Source organism: Callorhinchus milii, unplaced genomic scaffold, assembly GCF_018977255.1.
Source record: "Callorhinchus milii isolate IMCB2004 unplaced genomic scaffold, IMCB_Cmil_1.0 Scaffold4, whole genome shotgun sequence".
NCBI lineage: Eukaryota > Metazoa > Chordata > Chondrichthyes > Chimaeriformes > Callorhinchidae > Callorhinchus > Callorhinchus milii.
In genome coordinates this window covers 19,812,294-19,832,439 of record NW_024704745.1, presented here as the reverse complement: position 1 = coordinate 19,832,439, position 20,146 = coordinate 19,812,294, and the positions used below count along the sequence as shown (strand labels likewise).

Here is a 20,146-nt window from a genome sequence, read left to right as displayed (position 1 = left end):
TTTAGAAGCGAGTGCATGAGTGTGAAAATGTTTAATTGATTTAAACACAGTATTCTGAATTTGTACAATTTTTTTAAATATACATTAACAAAACATTTACATACATGTGTCGCCTTTTGTGTCAGGAGGATGTTTAACAGGGAGATAAATACTTGGATAGTAAGGAATATTGCTAAGTGAGAGAGAGAGAGCCCAGGGACATTTCCATGTGCAGGTGGCGTGCATATATGCAAATCATTCCGGTTTCCATTCTCTTCGAGCATGGTCTATATTTCCAGGCAAATGAACATACCTTTAATGATAATAACACTGATGATGACTTTCAGCTCTCTTCTGATTTGGTAAAAGCCATTGTTTGTCGACTAATACGATTATTATATTGTATACTGAATGATAATATACAGTATAAGTATATAGTGTACTGTATAAGAAGGTGTCAGGCCAAAGGCAATATAAGTTAATGCTATACAATATTATTATGTTATATACAATATTATATACTGCTTGTGACTTGTCGTGTTCAGTCCAGATAACAACAACAACAAAATTACATTTGTATTGCGGCTTTCATATTGGGAGGACGTCCCAAGGCCCTGAACAGACAAGAGTTTCGGACCTGAGCTGGGCGTCGGGATCCGGGATGTTGGAGGGCAGGGGCCAAAGCAGGGTATTCAAAAGCACGGTCAAACAGGAGGGTCTTGATATGGGTCTTGAATGAGGCAATGGAGGGGACGAGGTGGAGGACCTGCGGCATGGAGTTCCAGAGGGTGGGGACAGAGTGGCAGCAGGCCCGCCTGCAAATAGTGGGGCGAGCGAGACGGGGGGCGTGAACTAGACTCATTCCATCTGACCGCGAGTTGTCTTTTTTCAGCTCCTTCCAGCACAACTAATATCACATCCACACCATCCAGTTCAGCAGGTACCAGAAATAAATCTGACACAGTGACGACATCTTCTTCATCCAGCACGCCAGGTATTACAATCTGCTCTGCCCAGAGATGGGCCAGTTTATAACTGTGGGAACCCGACTGCCTCTTGGTGCAGTCTAACAAGGGAGAGGGGATTCATGGCATGAACACACCTCCTCCATCCCAGTGAGTTCCTCAAATTTACTCTGTCAGTGTGGGAAACGTGTGTGAAGCTTGAGCAACTCAAGGGAAAGGGAGAGCTCACATTGACCACCGAGAAGTGCAATAGCTTTTTGTGCCTTCAGGAGAGTGGGGGTGTTGGGGGAGACTTGTGGGGGAGTAAGTGGAGGCTTGCTCCTGACAAATAATTATATTTGCCCACAAACACACTGTCACACCACTTTACAGTATTTCCCGTGAAGTATTTTCCAACGTTAAAGGCACAGTGCCAATTGTAAGGATTTCAACGTAGAAAAGTGTGAGGTGGTACATTTTGGAAGAGGAAATAAGGAAGTCACATACATCCTGGAAAGTAAAAACCTAAATGGGGTAGAGGAGCAAAGGGAACTTGGGGTATACATCCACAATTCACTAAAAGTAGCAACGAGGTTAATAAAGCCATAAAAATGGCCAACCAGGCATTGGGATTCACTTCTAGAAGGATAGAAATGAAAACCAGAGAAGTTATGGTAAACTTCCTTAGAACCTTGGTGAGACCACACTTAAAATACTGTGTGCAGTTCTGGTCCCCACCTGAAAGAAGGGATGTAGAGGCACTGGAAAGGGTGCAAAGGAGATTCACAAGGATGATCCCAGAACTCAGAGGTTATACCTTTCAGGAAAAGCTGAACATGCTTGGACCCTTTTCCCTTGAAAAGAGGAGGGTACGGGGTGACCTGATAGAAATCTTTAAAATGATGAAAGGTTTTGATAGGGTAGACACAGTGAAGATGTTTCCACTTGTGGGGGAGACCAAACCAGGGGCCATCAATATCAAATAGTCACAAATAGATCAAATAGGGAAGTTAGAAGAAATTTATTCACACAGAGAGCAGTGGGAATGTGGAATATGCTACCACAAGGAGTCGTTGAGGCAAATAGCATAGATGTATTTAAGGGGAAGCTGGATAGGTACATGAGGGAGAAAGGAATAGAAAGTTATGATCGAAGGCTTAGTTGAGGAAGGGCAGGAGGAGGCTCATGTGGAGCATAAACACCGACATAGACCAGTTGGGCCAAATGGCCTGTTTCTATGGTGTATATTCTGAATATTCTAATGATTATTATTATGATTATAATAAATAATAAGCCTTTTTAGATGGATTTACATTGGACCGAAAGCAAACATCATTGGGCTACTCTACTGGAATTGTTAGCACGACTTCACTCATGTTATATTCAGTCTGACCACTGTTCATCTCTTTTCAGCCACTTCCAACACAACTAATATCACATCCAGTGAATCCACTTTAGCAGGTACGAGAAAACAATTTGTTTAGCACAGCAGGTACTGCAAATGTGAACTGTGATTATGAGTGTCTACTGTCTAAATAGTAAACTCGCTGAGCTATTTGGACAGCCTCAATACAGTTATATTCATGTAATTACACTGTAAGCGTATGCATGGCATTGGATTGTTAGCACTACTTTACTTATGTTATATTCAAACTGACCCCTGGTTGTCTTTTTCAGCTCCTTCTAACAGAACTAATATCACATCCACATCATTCGTCCCAACAGGTACCAAAAACTAATTTGTTTATATCAGGATGTATGGAAACGTTTGCTAACTGGGATTTCTGTTTTGAATTGTGTCAGGATTTGATCTAATGGCTCGTGCTCTTCTTACAGTGATAGCCACTGACAGGGTGATGCCATCTTCTCCAACCAGCACATCAGGTACTGCAAATGTGAGCTATGATAATGAGTGTCAATTGTAATACGAAACAATTGTTAATTGGGATTTCTGTTTCAGATGACAACAGGTTTTAGAAGCGAGTGCATGAGTGTGAAAATGTTTAATTGATTTAAACACAGTATTCTGAATTTGTACAATTTTTTTAAATATACATTAACAAAACATTTACATACATGTGTCGCCTTTTGTGTCAGGAGGATGTTTAACAGGGAGATAAATACTTGGATAGTAAGGAATATTGCTAAGTGAGAGAGAGAGAGCCCAGGGACATTTCCATGTGCAGGTGGCGTGCATATATGCAAATCATTCCGGTTTCCATTCTCTTCGAGCATGGTCTATATTTCCAGGCAAATGAACATACCTTTAATGATAATAACACTGATGATGACTTTCAGCTCTCTTCTGATTTGGTAAAAGCCATTGTTTGTCGACTAATACGATTATTATATTGTATACTGAATGATAATATACAGTATAAGTATATAGTGTACTGTATAAGAAGGTGTCAGGCCAAAGGCAATATAAGTTAATGCTATACAATATTATTATGTTATATACAATATTATATACTGCTTGTGACTTGTCGTGTTCAGTCCAGATAACAACAACAACAAAATTACATTTGTATTGCGGCTTTCATATTGGGAGGACGTCCCAAGGCCCTGAACAGACAAGAGTTTCGGACCTGAGCTGGGCGTCGGGATCCGGGATGGTGGAGGGCAGGGGCCAAAGCAGGGTGTTCGAAAGCACAGTCAAACAGGAGGGTCTTGAAATAGGTCTTGAATGAGGCAATGGAGGGGACGAGGTGGAGGACCTGCGGCATGGATTTCCAGAGGGTGGGGACAGAGTGGCAGCAGGCCCGCCTGCAAATAGTGGGGCGAGCGAGGCGGGGGGCGTGAACTAGACTCATTCCATCTGACCGCGAGTTGTCTTTTTTCAGCTCCTTACAGCACAACTAATATCACATCCACACCATCCAGTTCAGCAGGTACCAGAAATAAATCTGACACAGTGACGACATCTTCTTCATCCAGCACGCCAGGTATTACAATCTGCTCTGCCCAGAGATGGGCCAGTTTATAACTGTGGGAACCCGACTGCCTCTTGGTGCAATCTAACAAGGGAGAGGGGATTCATGGCATGAACACACCTCCTCCATCCCAGTGAGTTCCTCAAATTTACTCTGTCAGTGTGGGAAACGTGTGTGAAGCCTGAGCAACTCAAGGGAAAGGGAGAGCTCACATTGACCACCGAGAAGTGCAATAGCTTTTTGTGCCTTCAGGAGAGTGGGGGTGGTGGGGGAGACTTGTGGGGGAGTAAGTGGAGGCTTGCTCCTGACAAATAATTATATTTGCCCACAAACACACTGTCACACCACTTTACAGTATTTCCCGTGAAGTATTTTCCAACGTTAAAGGCACAGTGCCAATTGTAAGGATTTCAACGTAGAAAAGTGTGAGGTGGTACATTTTGGAAGAGGAAATAAGGAAGTCACATACATCCTGGAAAGTAAAAACCTAAATGGGGTAGAGGAGCAAAGGGAACTTGGGGTATACATCCACAATTCACTAAAAGTAGCAACGAGGTTAATAAAGCCATAAAAATGGCCAACCAGGCATTGGGATTCACTTCTAGAAGGATAGAAATGAAAACCAGAGAAGTTATGGTAAACTTCCTTAGAACCTTGGTGAGACCACACTTAAAATACTGTGTGCAGTTCTGGTCCCCACCTGAAAGAAGGGATGTAGAGGCACTGGAAAGGGTGCAAAGGAGATTCACAAGGATGATCCCAGAACTCAGAGGTTATACCTTTCAGGAAAAGCTGAACATGCTTGGACCCTTTTCCCTTGAAAAGAGGAGGGTACGGGGTGACCTGATAGAAATCTTTAAAATGATGAAAGGTTTTGATAGGGTAGACACAGTGAAGATGTTTCCACTTGTGGGGGAGACCAAACCAGGGGCCATCAATATCAAATAGTCACAAATAGATCAAATAGGGAAGTTAGAAGAAATTTATTCACACAGAGAGCAGTGGGAATGTGGAATATGCTACCACAAGGAGTCGTTGAGGCAAATAGCATAGATGTATTTAAGGGGAAGCTGGATAGGTACATGAGGGAGAAAGGAATAGAAAGTTATGATCGAAGGCTTAGTTGAGGAAGGGCAGGAGGAGGCTCATGTGGAGCATAAACACCGACATAGACCAGCTGGGCCTAATGGCCTGTTTCTGTGCTGTATATTCTAAAGTATTCTAATGATTATTATTATGATTATAATAAATAATAAGCCTTTTTAGTTGGATTTACATTGGACCTAAAGCAAACATCATTGGGCTACTCTACTGGAATTGTTAGCACGACTTCACTCATGTTATATTCAGTCTGACCACTGTTCATCTCTTTTCAGCCACTTCCAACACAACTAATATCACATCCAGTGAATCCACTTTAGCAGGTACGAGAAAACAATTTGTTTAGCACAGCAGGTACTGCAAATGTGAACTGTGATTATGAGTGTCTACTGTCTAAATAGTAAACTCGCTGAGCTATTTGGACAGCCTCAATACAGTTATATTCATGTAATTACACTGTAAGCGTATGCATGGCATTGGATTGTTAGCACTACTTTACTTATGTTATATTCAAACTGACCCCTGGTTGTCTCTTTTCAGCTCCTTCTAACAGAACTAATATCACATCCACATCATTCGTCCCAACAGGTACCAAAAACTAATTTGTTTATATCAGGATGTATGGAAACGTTTGCTAACTGGGATTTCTGTTTTGAATTGTGTCAGGATTTGATCTAATGGCTCGTGCTCTTCTTACAGTGATAGCCACTGACAGGGTGATGCCATCTTCTCCAACCAGCACATCAGGTACTGCAAATGTGAGCTATGATAATGAGTGTCAATTGTAATACGAAACAATTGTTAATTGGGATTTCTGTTTCAGATGACAACAGGTTTTAGAAGCGAGTGCATGAGTGTGAAAATGTTTAATTGATTTAAACACAGTATTCTGAATTTGTACAATTTTTTTAAATATACATTAACAAAACATTTACATACATGTGTCGCCTTTTGTGTCAGGAGGATGTTTAACAGGGAGATAAATACTTGGATAGTAAGGAATATTGCTAAGTGAGAGAGAGAGAGCCCAGGGACATTTCCATGTGCAGGTGGCGTGCATATATGCAAATCATTCCGGTTTCCATTCTCTTCGAGCATGGTCTATATTTCCAGGCAAATGAACATACCTTTAATGACAATAACACTGATGATGACTTTCAGCTCTCTTCTGGTAAAAGCCATTGTTTGTCGACTAATACGATTATAATATTGTTTACTAAATGATTTAATATACAGTATAAGTATATAGTATACTGTATAAGAAGGTGTCAGGCCAATGGCAAGGGCAATATAAGTTAATGCTATACAATGTTATTTTGTTATATGCAGTATTATATACTGCTTGTGACTTGTCGTGTTCAGTCCAGATAACAACAACAACAAAATTCCATTTGTATTGCGGCTTTCACGTCGTGAGAACATCCCAAGGCCCTGAACAGACAGAGTTTCGAACCTGAGCTGGGGGTCGGGATCCGGGATGGTGGAGGGCAGGGGCCAAAGCAGGGTGTTCGAAAGCACAGTCAAACAGGAGGGTCTTGAAATAGGTCTTGAATGAGACAAGGGAGGGGACGAGGTGGAGGTCCTGCGGCATGGATTTCCAGAGGGTGGGGGGCAGAGTGGCAGCAGGCCCGCCTGCAAATAGTGGGGCGAGCGAGGCGGGGGGCGTGAACAAGATTCATTCCATCTGACCGCGAGTTGTCTTTTTTCAGCTCCTTCCAGCACAACTAATATCACATCCACATCATCCAGCTCAGCAGGGACCAGAAATAAATCTGACACAGTGACGACATCTTCTTCATCCAGCATGCCAGGTATTACAATCTGCTCTGCCCAGAGATGGGCCAGTTTATAACTGTGGGAACCCTGGACTGCCTCTTGGTGCAATCTAACAAGGGAGAGGGGTACATATGCACAATTCACTAAAAGTAGCAATGAGGTTTTTCAGGCCACAAAAAAGGCAAACTGGGCATTGGGATTCACTTCTAGAGGGACAGAAAGAAAATGTAGGGAAGTTATGGTAAACCTCCTTAGAACCTTGGTTAGACCACACTTAGAATACTGTGTGCAGTTCTGGTCCCTACATTACAGAAGGGATTTGGAGGCACTGGAGAGGGTGCAAAGGAGATTCACAAGGATGATCCCAGAACTGAGAGGTTGTATCTATCAGGAAAGGCTGAACATGCTTGGACGACCTGATAGAGTTCTTTAAAATGATGAAAGGTTTTGATAGGGTAGACATGGGGAAGATATTTTCACTTTTGGGGGAGACCAAACTAGGGGCCATCAATATCAAATAGTCACAAATAGATCAAATAGGGAAGTTAGAAGAAATTTATTCACACAGATAGTGGTGGGAATGTGGAACATGCTACCACAAGGAGTTGTTGAGGCACTTAGCAAAGATGTATTTAAGGGGAAGCTAGACGGGTACATGAGGGAGAAAGGAATAGAAGGTTATGATCGAAGGCTTAGTTGAGGAAGGGCAGGAGGAGGCTCATGTGGAGCATAAACACCGACATAGGCCAGTTGGGCCTAATGGCCTGTTTCTGTGCTGTATATTCTAAAATATTCTAATGATTATTATTATGATTACAATAAATAATAATCCTTTTTATATGGATTGCATTGGACCTAAAGCAAACATCATTGGGCTACTCTACTGGAATTGTTAGAACTACTTCACTCATATTATATTCAATCTGACCACTGTTTGTCTCTTTTCAGCCACTTCCAACAACACTAATATCACATCCAGTGAATCCACTTTAGCAGGTACCAGAAACCAATTTGTTTAGCACAGCAGGTACTGAAAATGTGAACTGTGATTATGAGTCTACTGTCTAAACAGTAAACTTGCTGAGCTATTTGGACAGCCTCAATACAGTTATATTCATGTAATTACTCTGTAGACATATGCATGGCATTGGATTTGTTAGCACTACTTTACTTATGTTATATTCAAACTGACTCCTGGTTGTCTCTTTTCAGCTCCTTCTAGCACAACTAATATCATATCCACATCATTCATCCCAACAGGTACCAGAAACCAATTTGTTTATATCAGGATGTACTATGTCTACTGTCTAAATAGTGAACTTGCTTATTAGTATAAGTGTATAAAATACTGTATAAGAAGGTGTCAGGCCAAAGGCAAGGGGAATATATGTTAATGCTATATTATATTATTATGGTATATACAGTACTATATACTGCTCATGACTTGTCGTGTTCAGTCCGGATAACAACCACCACCAAATTACATTACTATAGCACCTTTCACATCGGGAGGATGTCCCCAGGTGCTGGACAGACCCGAGCTGGGGGTCAGGATCGTGGAGGGCAGGGGGGGGAACAGGGAAATCGAAAGCACAGACAAAGAGGAGAGTCTTGAAGGAGACAAGGAACAGGGCAAGCTGAAGGGACTACAGGATGGAGTTCCAGAGGGTGGGGGCAGAGTGGCAGAAGGCCTGCATCCCAATAGTAGGGTGAGCGAGGTGGGAGACGTGAGCCAGGCTGGAGCCCACTGAGCTGTGGGAATGAACATTGGGAGGACGTCCCAAGGCGCAGGACAATCAGTGTTTCGGACCTGAAATGAAGGTCGGGATCGCCCACTGAGCGGAGGGAGCGGGCAGGTTGGTAGGGGATCGCAGAGGTAGTCGGAAGCAAGACCATGGAGGGCTTTGAAGGTGACGACCAGGATCTTGAACTGTATCCTCTGTGTGATACGAAGCCAGTGGAGTTGGGCGAGGATGGGGCTGATAGGGTCATGGAGCCTGGTGCGGGAGAGGACACGGGCTTCAGAGTTCTAACTAATAACACGGCTCCCACAGTGAACATGACAGGTACTGCAAATGTTCTCTCTGCAGTTAAATTCTTTAAAATGTTTCATCAGCATGAAGGGTATTTGTTGATTGTGCATCCTAGGCGCTGGCCTGCATGTTTCCAGCTGGCTCTTCATGCTAAAATGGCCAATTTCCATTTTCCTATTTCCCAGTATGTTTTGTTTAGTCGAGTGTCTGATACCTGCAGAAATCCATCACTGTGCTCAATAGCATTCAAACCAGACTGAGTTTCTGAATAAATCCTATTTTTTATCTACTTAAGTCACCCAAATTCGATTGAGTCTTAGTCTATAAGACCTCTATTACAGCATCGCTGCTATTAGCTGGCCTCCCCTAAAATTGTAAAACAAGCCCAGCTTCCAAATCAAGATTGAATTGAAGAATTTCAATTCAATCTTCATTTGGAAGCAGGGCTTGTTATCTGTGCAAATCATCTTAACAATTTGCTCAGATTTGTGGAATGTTCATAGCTACATTGAGGCTAAATTCATAGTCTTAATTTAGTAGTTGGTTGTTTTTAGGAACTGCAGAAAACAGAAAACTTTTATTTTTTTCTTAATTCTCCTTGATTTTAACACCTGATGATTTTACAGTAGGTAGAGTTGCTGCCCTTTAACTTGAAAGTATTCCACTCTGCTGTATTTGTTTTGATTATCTCTTGATCCCAGTGATACTTTCCTGGACGAGAGACAACTTTCTTCAGCTCAACGTGCATAAAACTGAGGCCCTCCTGATTGGCTCACGTTAGCGCCTCCGCACCTCAGGCGCTGACACATCAGCATCCAAGGCTGCACTCTCCACCTCTCAAAGCCTGTCAGGGACCTCTGTTCGACCCTGAGCTGTCCTTTCTCCGTCATATCCGCGCCACAACTGGCACTGCCTTCCATCACCTCCGGAATATCGCCAGACTACGGCACTACCTCACCCCTCACGCTGCTGAAACTCTGGTCCACGCCTCAAGGCTGGACTATGGGAACTCCATCCTCGCCGGCCTTCCCGGCACCTCCCTCCATAAGCTGCAGGTCATTCAGAACTCTGCAGCTCGTGTACTGTCCCGCACCAGGCTTCGCCACCACATCACTCCCACCCTCGCTCGCCTCCACTGGCTCCCCATCCCCCAGAGGATCGATTTCAAGATCCTCGTCCTCACCTACAAGGCCATTCACGGCCTTGCTCCCTCCTACCTCTCTGACCTACTATCCCCCTACCTGCCCGTACCCTCCGTTCCTCTGGCTCCCGTCTGCTCCACATCCCCCGCCCCAACCGCCCTACTTTCGGTGGCCGGGCCTTCAGCCTCTCAGCCCCTAGGCTTTAGAACTCTATCCCCCAGTGCCTTCGCCGCCTCCTCCCTTTCCTCCTTCATGGCCGGTCTCAAGACCTTTCTCTTTGACCGAGCCTTCGGCTCCCCTCTCGACTCTCTACCCCCTCCTCGCTCCCTCCCCTCACCCTGACCATTTCCCCCCTGCTCGGGTCCTGACCCAACTGTACAGCACCTTGGGACGTCTTCCTGACGTGAAAGGCGCTCTATAAATGGAATCTTGTTGTTGTTGTTGGGGCAGTGAGAAAACAGGGCAACAAAAGGCCATTGGACATCATACGCCTCCCTTCCATCTAGAATCTGAGGATATGTTCAAGAATTTCATCAACTCCAAATTATCCACTATGTTTGTATTCTTTTTAAATGTGCAATGTCACGAAGGCGTGTTGTCTCTCAATCATTACCCTTGTTCCACCTTTATTTCAATATGACTAACATCACCTATAATTATGTATGATACACTCCCCAGATAGGCTGTGGAATTTCAAGAGAAAATTAAATAGCTATGTAGTGAAGAAATGTTTGAGCAATTTGAGAAGAGGCAGCCTGTACTTTTCCTAGATTCCTATTAGTTTTCCTTCAATATTCCAGTACAATTCCCCTTTTAATGCCCCAGAAATTTATGGCAACGTGCAGCTACTGTGCACAGCTTCACAAACGTACCAAGACATTTTCTACTCCAAAAACAAATCAATTATTTTGAATTTCAGCAGAGTCAAGCACATTGTGAAAGGCATGATATAAATGTAAATTGTGTGTATTAATTTTCAGGTCCTTCCTTGCCAGTAATTTATTTACCTATTCCCATCTAACAGGCATTATAAAAGGCCGGTGCACTACTTTTGACCAGGTTGTGCCTGTCTGTGTTACATAATTATTATGCCATTTCTGTTCACTTTTGTATTGCAACACAATTCTTAAGATTTGATAACTTGATCTGATCTGTATCTGATCCTAGTGTTAGAATACTGAGATACTCTTTTCCTTCCTCCCCTTCTGGGGCATTGATATTTTTGGACACCAATTCCACTGATGGCAACTGTCTGCTGGTTTAACTAAATGGGCATTCTTTGTGTTCATTTGTTGTGAGATTGTTATATGAGGCCAATACTTTTGCTTCCTTTTTCAATTCCTTAGTAATCATTCACTTTTGCATCTGCCACACTCTCTGATTAACTCAGAGCAAAGGCACTTGCAATCGGACACGTCAACTCTTATTCCTTTCTATTGCTCTCCCCCAATAGTCTTGCTGTGTAACAGCTCCATCTACTGGCATGGCTGAAAAGAGGGGTATTCAATGATAGAAAGTGTACAACTGTAATAGTTCTTGATCATCATTCCATCCCCTGATGTCTAATTTGCATTATCAGCTTTGCAGTATTTTGCCCTTGTTTCATTACAGATTGATTACTTTGAGGTGCAGATCATCCACATTCCTTCCTCTAAACCATTTATTTTTATTCATGTTTACCTAGCAGTAAGTAGGAACCCAGTATATCAAATGCAAGCATTATTATTATTATTATAATTTTATCATAGGTAACATCTACCAAATTTCCGGGTGGATTAAGTCACCTTCAGATCAAATGGAAGATGTTTACCAGCAGGTAAGTAATTTACTTTTTAGTCTATCCTACTTTCCACTTACCTGTTGGGTGGTCAGCGGGTTCACTTAGTGCCATTCTTGTCTCGGAATCATGAAGTTTGTTGTTTCCAGTTGGCATTTTGAGCTTTCAGTCTCGGCTGAAAGGTGTTGTCCTTCAGCTGATAACATTTAAATCAAGCTCCTGTTTTCCTGTTCAGGTGACTGTTAAAAATTCCATGATACAAGTCAAAAGATTTGTTTTGATGATATAGATGCTGTATCAAATGCAAGGGTCATTATTAAATACAGCTTCAAAGTCTCATTTATTGAGGTCTGGTTTGCACAATTTGCAAAGGCAATTTGAAATAGCAGAACCTGCATCTGTGTCTAACGCTGACCTCCTGGAGCTCAGATGCTGATTGACACCTATCATCTACCATTCTCCAGCAGCTTTCTTTGGCTTAACTGAAGTAGGAACTGGGATTGGCAATCAAGTGGAGTCACAGAGGGTTGGCTTCTGACCCATCCAGCTAACTGCATGATTTATTATTTATAAATCCTTTGTGAAATCACTCAAATTAGACCCCAAATCACTTGTACAGACAATTTCAATTAAACTTTAGCTTTAATCAAGTGTCAGTTGGTAATTATTTGTGTTTAACTTATGACTGGGCTGCGGAAAGAGAATACGATAAGAACTGGCTCTGTTATAGCATATTTCATAAAGGATAACATCTGCAAGCACTTTATAGAGATAAGATTGGGAATCCAAGGAGGGTGTGTGATAGGTAAGGGAAATGACAAAAGATGTTGTTGATGAGAAGCAGATTGAAGGGGGGGTGGGGTTGAGGAGAGGATTTTGGAGAGAGATCCAAAGAGCGAGAGAATAGTGGTTGGATATTTTTGTTGCCTAAGGGAGATGTAGACATACACCAGGCCTGCGTTTGTGGAGTGGAGGGATTGGGTGGGAGAAGAATTGGAGGAGATCATAGAGACACAGCAGGTATGGAGACATTGTAGACAGTGGAGTCCTGTAGCTCAGTGGTTAGAGCACTCGCTTTGCAAGTGAGAGAGCTGAGTTCATTTCCAGGCAGGGCGAAACCTTGGGCAAGTTTCCTTACTCCACACGCCTAATAATAATCCCTCCAAAAAACAACAAAAAAAACAATAATTAAATTGGCCATTTTCAATCTACGACTGTTTGTGGGACATTGCTGTGTGCAATTGGCTGCCGCATTCGCCCACAAATATACAGTCAATTCACTTTACAGTGTGTTCTGTGAAGCGCTTTGGGACGTCCTCCCGACGTGAAAAGCGCTATATCAAATGCAAGGATTATTATTATTATTATTTGAAGATCAGAACTAGGATACGATAAAAGCAATAAAAATGTGATTTTTTAAAAAAAAGAAAGATGCATATTGATCATTTTTACTTTACCCACACAGTTCAGAAATCATCTATGCGAACTTTTTTGTAAATACTCATTAGAAAATAATGGGAATGCAACTGTGAAGACTCCGAGGTAGGTATAAGAATAGGAAAAAGACGCCAACTGACTGTGCTAAAGACAATGCTTTCAATAATAAAATATGCTGTTTTCGCCAGTTAAGCTCCAGTACTATAATGCACATTTTGAATTCTCCAAGCCTTGGCTCTTGCTAATCTGCACCTAATACTCTGTGGAACTAGTTAAGCAGGGGCATCTCTCCGGAGAGAGTACGTATTGCAATCCAGACTCGGGAGATTTCCGTGCATAGGTGGAACTCTGTCTGGTTTAGATACTCTTAAGCATGGTGATGGATTTCTGAGTCTGTCAGACATCCAGCTTATCAAAAAAATAAGTACGGTTAGTTTTGTAATTATCTCAATGCCTATGGAAAAGGCAGTGTTTTTGGAGTCCTGTAGCTCAGTGGTTAGAGCACTCGCTTTGCAAGTGAGAGACCTGAGTTCAATTCCAGGCAGGGCGAAACCTTGGGCAAGTTTCCTTACTCCACACGCCTAATAATAATCCCTCCAAAACCAAAAACAATAATAAATTGGTCATTTTCAATCTACGACTGTTTGTGGGACATTGCTGTGCGCAATTGGCTGCCGCGTTCGCCCACAAATATACAGTCAATTCACTTTACAGTATATTCTGTGAAGCGCTTTGGGACGTCCTCCCGACGTGAAAAGCGCTATATCAAATGCAAGGATTATTATTATTATTATTATTATTAGTGCAAACTGGTGCAGCAATCTATACCTGCGCTGCAGCATACAGCCAAGCACAGCATCCATTAATGACGTAACCTCCTGCCCACCAACCCCATCACCTTTGGAAGACTTTGGATGTGGTACTCTTTTCATCAACCTCAAAAGGATGAAGGGCACAATGAACATATCATGATTGGAACTGAAGCCATTCCAGCCCGACATCCAGCACACATTTGTATATTGTACTATTGTAATAGATTCCACTACAGAATGAATGAATGAATAAATGAAGCTACATTATAGACTGGTACTTGTGATTTCTGTAAACTCTCTAGACCTCTTGGTGCAAGTAAAATAAGTGTTTGCAAATTGTTGATACGGTCATTGAGAATTAGCTACACAAAGCATCTTGCTGGTCCAGACTGCTGACTGAACCTGTGTGTTCTCACAAGAGTGATCTAGTCTGTGATTGACACAAATCTCTATGGAAAATCTATTCAGTGTGCTGCATAGAGGTTGTAGTTGAGATGCGTGGAGTGATTGATGTATGGTATCACACAGCTACTATACATCAAATCAGTATCTTGTACATTGTAACTTAAGATGGCCTCTTCTTTCAACAATTAATATTGATTTTGCTACATAAATAATTTGTCTAAAATGTCATTTCAGCATGAATTCAACGTGCAGAAACAACTCAGTCCATACTCCAAGTGCTTTTGAGGTAAATTACTTTTGTTGAATAGGAGCCTTAGCATAAGTAACTCAGGAAGCAAAGGAGTGACTAAAGTTTGCAAAATAGATGACTAATTCTGGAATTGCTACAATATGGTCATTATTGGGATAAAATTCCACTTGGGCCTAGATTTATTTTGCTTGTGTAGCATTTATAAAACAACAACAACAAATTGCATTTATATACTGTAGTGCCTTTCATATCAGGAAGATGTCCCAATGCACTGATAATTGTAAGTTGGTAGTTCAAAACACTATCTATTGGATCACTGTATGATACATAGAGGCTCCAATGGGATACGTGAGGTAGGACGTACTCTAGAAAGTATAAGTTGTCATCCTTCAGAGGAGGTGGACAATGGGACAGAGGAAGAGGGTGTCAGCATAATACAATACAATTTACACTTACATAGTGCCTTTCACATTGGGCTTTCCTGTACCTGTGGTGCTGAATAATAATATAATAATCCTTACATTTGGTATAGTGCCTTTCATGTCAGGAGGATGTCCCAAAGCACTTCACAGGATATACTGTAAAATTTATTGACTGCATGTTGTATGGGGGAACGTGGCAGACAATTTGCGCACTGCAATGTCCCACAAACAGTAATGAAGTGAGTGACCAATTTTATTTTGGGGATTGTTGGTCAGGACACTGGGAGAAACTCCATTCATTTCAAAGCATCTAGAATTTGATAAGTTAAGGTTTAATTCAGCTTTAACTTTGAAGCCAATTTTCTGAGGTTCCAAAGACATTTAAAAAAAAACTAAGTTTAAAAGAATTTTACAAAATAAACAGCTTCAGAAAATTAAGGCTGTGCTCAAGAATTTGTCAAATTCTGGATAATCCAAAATGCTATATTTTTTAATAGAGTAAATCTAGACCCAAGTGGAATCTCACTCCAATTATTTAATTTAATCCTTGTTGAGGTACACAGCAGCAGATTATCTCTATAATTAACATCAGAATAATTAACATTTGCCAGTGAAAATTAGTCTGAGAATTGTTGTGACTAATTCTGATCCATTTATTTTAACTTTACTTTTACTGAAATTCATCTGTTTCCTTGCTGTCTATTTTATCTTACAGATCATTCAGGTTTACTGTAATGTTACTAAATTTAATTGCAGGTAAGTTAGAGGGTAAGAATGAGCATGTTTTATGTGCAGAATCCAAGCATTAAATTTTGTTTAAAATTTATCATTAACTTCAGGGCTTTTTGTGGCTCATTGCTGTGCACAACTTTGCTACTGAATTTGCCTACAAAAATCCTATAATGTGCTTTTGAGACATCTCAATGACATGATACAACACTATATCAAAAGCAAGAATTGTTAAATTAACTGAAAAGTATGAATTTATCTATGGTAACTGAAGATCAGAACATAAAGCATCAACTTTGTCAAGTAGTCACAGGAGAAGACATGTGGTTAATTGACATTTTGTAAACTGAAATAATTTTTTCTTTTTTTTTCTTTTAGTGGGTTTAACTATGAAATCACAATAAGATTGACTAATGAGAGCATCGTCAATATATCTCAAATCCTGGAAGATATAAAAGAATTTGACCCAAATTCTTTATTTATAAAGAAATTCATTGAAGGTAAATTTTAGTTCCACAGCTGTTCAGCAAATTTGTTGTATTGTTGAGACAGTTAGTGCTATGTTTATGAATAGTTGGTGGGCTTGAGGAGTGGAGAATGGCACAGCCATGGCTTGGATGCAATGAGCTTTCCTTGTCTATCTGTTTTAACTTGGTCCATTATCCGAGATCCATATATCTTAGTAAGAGATAAGAATTACGTTGATATGTGAGAACTTCGCTCTGAAAAAGCAGTAAAGTGACTGGTAGTTTGATTTGGCATAATGTGCTTCTGTTTGTCAGATGGAGTCTGCATTTGGGCAACTCCAATTCTTTATTGAGGAATCCTGCTAAATATTGCAAATTAGATCCCAATATTTAAAAAGGAAATAAAAATAAAATGAAGTTGAATGTATTTTAAATTTAACCATAGGTTGTAATGCTTTTTTTTTAAAAGAGGCATTCATGCCGCTCTTTTTAAAAATCAAACATTTTTGAAGGTTACATCAAGGGTTCATTTAGATTTTTTTTAAAGAAAGTGTACATTTGATCCTTTAATGTGGAATGTACATAAATACCACAAAGTACTTTCACTCCACTTTATAATATATTCTGTGAAGCGCTTCATAATATAATAATCCTTGCAATTGATATAGCGCTTTATCGCCTTTTCGAGACGTCTCAGTGGGCTTCACAGAATATACTGTAAAGTGAATTGACTGTATATTTTGTGTGCAAAATATCTCAACGATGTGATAAGGTGGTATATCAAATGCAAGGATAATTATTATTCACAAGAGCAATTGCCCCCATCTATGGAATAGGAAACAGAATCTTAAATTCACAAATTGGCAATTGCACTTATAAATCAAAGAAATGCTTCTGTTCCTCCTGTTTTGTTTTCCAGGACTGGTGTTAGGAGGTCAGGGGAAGGTCCCAATCTAACCATTGGCCCTCCTGGGGGAACTGCTGGAGTCCAGATTTGGAAAACAATGGGGTTGAGATTGTGGTATCTTTTATTGGGATTTCTGAGTAAGAAATCTAAGACATGAGGGGGTGGGAAGGGGGCGGAAGAAGCAACTCCCATGCAGTAACCAGATATGACTTTATATTACTGACTTCCAAGATCTCAAAATCTTCCCTCCTACAAGATCCACTTCTGAAGCAGAGGCCAATGGGACTCCTGATTTTAAGGAATCCAGTGAAGAAATACCACACCGGAGTACCTAATGCCAAATAACTGTGTACAATTTGAAAGTGCATTGAGACCTGAAAATATTACTCCTGTATTTGCTGTGTAATACTCCTTCAATCTTTTAAGATTTTGTTTTCTCTTCCACAGTTGGGGTCAATTACACTTATAAACCAAACATGGGCTATTCAACTATCCAAAACACAGCCACAAACTGGTAGGTGTCAGAAATCGTTGAAATTTGACATGAACGCTCAAGGATTGCTAAAGACCATTAGATTGAAGCTCCTAGATCAACAATTGAAGTTTTAGTAATCAAAGCTCCCAGATCAATAGTTAATACTTTGACTACTAGCCATTCAGAGATTGAAACCTTTAGAATTATGTTTGATCTCATGTAATTTCTCTTTTCAGTCTAGCTCGTCTATGACAATACTATGCACTAAAGTATTTTCCATCGCATGTTTCTTCTTACAGCCTTTTTAATGAATCCATTTGGCTTTCCAATCAGCAAGACGCATGTAATTCGGGTTCACTGATAAGTATTTCCGACCTTCGCAAAATCAATGTCACTGCAGGTAAATATCAAGGAAGTTGATGGTCTGTCTGCAGGCTTCAGAAGCTACAAATGTTCAGAAATAGTGTGAAAGCCACTGTCTCCTACTCCCGCTCTGTCTCCTACTCCTGCTCCTCCCCCTGGTACACCACCCACCTCCGCTCACTGAAAAGCCAGGTGCGGGCTGCTGAACGCACCTGTGTCAAATCTGGCCTAACGGTCCACCGACAAATCTGGCTGGACCTCCTCAAAATTTACCGCTCCACTCTAGCCTCGGCCAAGTCATTCTTCTATTCCAGGATAATCCTGGAGGCGAAGAACAACCCCAGGCTACTGTTTTCCACCACAACCCGACTCCTCCGTCCCCCCGCCACCCCGCGCAGGTCATCTCCTCCAACCTTCACTGCGAGGAGATGCTGGATTTCCTTGAATCCAAGATCAAGGGAATTCGCTCCGCGGTCACTTCCCCTCCAACATCCACCAACCCCCCACCCCCTCACTCCCATACTCCGACTGTTACCCATCCTCCCCTACTCACTTTTGTACCCGTTTCCCCACCCTCTGTCACCAAACTCATCCTATCCCTGAAACCAACTACCTGCTCCCTTGACCCCATCCCCACTCCACTCCTTATCTCCCAGCTCCACTTTCTTGCCCCACATATCACCGACATTGTCAACCTGTCCCTCTCCTCTGGCTCTGTCCCCATTCCCTTAAAAACTGCCACCATCACGCCCACCCTGAAAAAAACCTCCCTTGATGTGTCGCAGATATCAAGCCTTCAGCTCTCCTCTCGACTCTCTTCTCCCTCCTCGCTCCCTCCCTTCCCTCCCCTCACCCTGACCATTTCCCCCCTCCTCGCTCCCTCCTTTCCCTCCCCTCACCCTGACCATTTCCCCCTGCTCGGGTCATGACCCAACTGTGCAGCGCCTTGGGACGTCCTCCTGACGTGAAAGGCGCTTTATAAATGGAATCTTGTTGTTGTTGTTGAAAGCAAGACTCGCATATTTAGTAATGATGCGTTAGATCGAAGAATGAGAGTTCAAACTGTAGAGGTAAAATTATTCATGAAAGCTTTCTTTTTTAAATATTCTCTTAAATGCGTCCATTGTCCTGGCCTTGACTTCTCTCCTGATAACTTGACACAAGTTTCTTATGTAAATTCTGAAGAGTAAAATGGTCTGAAATCTAAGATATTAACTGCAGGAAGAATAGAAAATATTTTATGGAGTAGCTTTTACCTGGCAGTGTGCAGGGAGCAGCACCAAGTGGATAAAGAAAGAGTGGCAATTCCCACAATACTGTTTTTTCTTGGTAGACCCGAGTGTCGCAAGCTGCTACTGTGACAGGTGTTAAATAGGTTAACTTAACTTAAATATTTTGGTTAAATATTTTGATGAAGCCATTTTTTTCAGACCAAGAAAAAACCTTTTAAACCTTTCCTTCTCTAAGTGTTGTATTTTACGTGTAGTAAGGAATCTTAGCATTTAGCAAATCTCCACGTTCCATCTCCAAACTTGTTCGGCCCCTGTGTCATTGGTTAGGATGATCTTAGGTGCATAGGGTGGAGAACTCTTTAGTTGAAATAGGTTTCATGTTTCTTGAAACTGATATAATAAATATAATAATTCTTGCATTTGATATAGCGCCTGATTACTTTTTCGAGCCGTGTCAAAGCGCTTCACAGAATATACTGTAAAGTGTAGTGACTGTATATTTTGTGCGTGATATGGAGTTACCAGACCCCAGAATATATGACACTAACTGAGTATAATGGTACACTTGTTCTCACTGCTTACATTCTTTCCAGGATTCAGATGTCTCTAGTTCTCTTCCCGTGAGTCCAAGTTACCTCCCCCTGTTACGGTATATGTAGCCTCTTCAAGACGTATTTAGTTCCTCCCCATCAGGCCTATCAACAGAATAGACAAGTCAATTCTCCAGAAGGTATCCTAAATGTGAGAGTCCATGCTGGTATCTGTATTAATGATTATTTCTTACAGAGACAAAATACTACTTTCACTCGCCCCAACATTCCTTCCTTTCATTTGAGAAAAACAAAGAATTGTAATGTCTGATTGTATTGTATGATACATTTTCTCTCCATTTTCACATCAGATAATGCTGCAATGGTTGCTGACGCCTTACTTGCACTGTCAGGAAACACTGCTGTCCTGAC

At 41.4% G+C, this 20,146-nt stretch overlaps 1 protein-coding gene and 1 long non-coding RNA gene across 2 annotated transcripts in view; both read left to right on the top strand.

Moving 5' to 3' along the window:
* The window catches only part of LOC103177599 (flocculation protein FLO11-like), a 32,333-nt gene extending 14,884 nt beyond the window's left edge, over positions 1 to 17,449 (top strand). Inside the window, exons 11-27 of the mRNA XM_042334081.1 lie at positions 872 to 973; positions 2,337 to 2,384; positions 2,601 to 2,648; positions 2,760 to 2,807; positions 3,767 to 3,868; positions 5,233 to 5,280; positions 5,498 to 5,545; positions 5,657 to 5,704; positions 6,667 to 6,768; positions 7,682 to 7,729; positions 7,946 to 7,993; positions 11,657 to 11,724; positions 13,151 to 13,227; positions 14,574 to 14,625; positions 15,727 to 15,767; positions 16,119 to 16,240; positions 17,346 to 17,449. Coding sequence (XP_042190015.1) covers positions 872 to 973; positions 2,337 to 2,384; positions 2,601 to 2,648; positions 2,760 to 2,807; positions 3,767 to 3,868; positions 5,233 to 5,280; positions 5,498 to 5,545; positions 5,657 to 5,704; positions 6,667 to 6,768; positions 7,682 to 7,729; positions 7,946 to 7,993; positions 11,657 to 11,724; positions 13,151 to 13,227; positions 14,574 to 14,625; positions 15,727 to 15,767; positions 16,119 to 16,240; positions 17,346 to 17,449 — 1,154 coding nt within the window. The remainder of the gene's footprint in view (positions 1 to 871; positions 974 to 2,336; positions 2,385 to 2,600; positions 2,649 to 2,759; positions 2,808 to 3,766; positions 3,869 to 5,232; positions 5,281 to 5,497; positions 5,546 to 5,656; positions 5,705 to 6,666; positions 6,769 to 7,681; positions 7,730 to 7,945; positions 7,994 to 11,656; positions 11,725 to 13,150; positions 13,228 to 14,573; positions 14,626 to 15,726; positions 15,768 to 16,118; positions 16,241 to 17,345) is intronic.
* Positions 17,450 to 17,566: 117 nt separating this feature from the next.
* Positions 17,567 to 20,143, top strand: LOC103177503. The gene is made up of 3 exons (XR_487737.2): positions 17,567 to 17,628; positions 17,889 to 17,989; positions 20,086 to 20,143. It is a non-coding gene; the product is annotated as an uncharacterized LOC103177503 (long non-coding RNA).
* Positions 20,144 to 20,146: the final 3 nt, after the last annotated feature.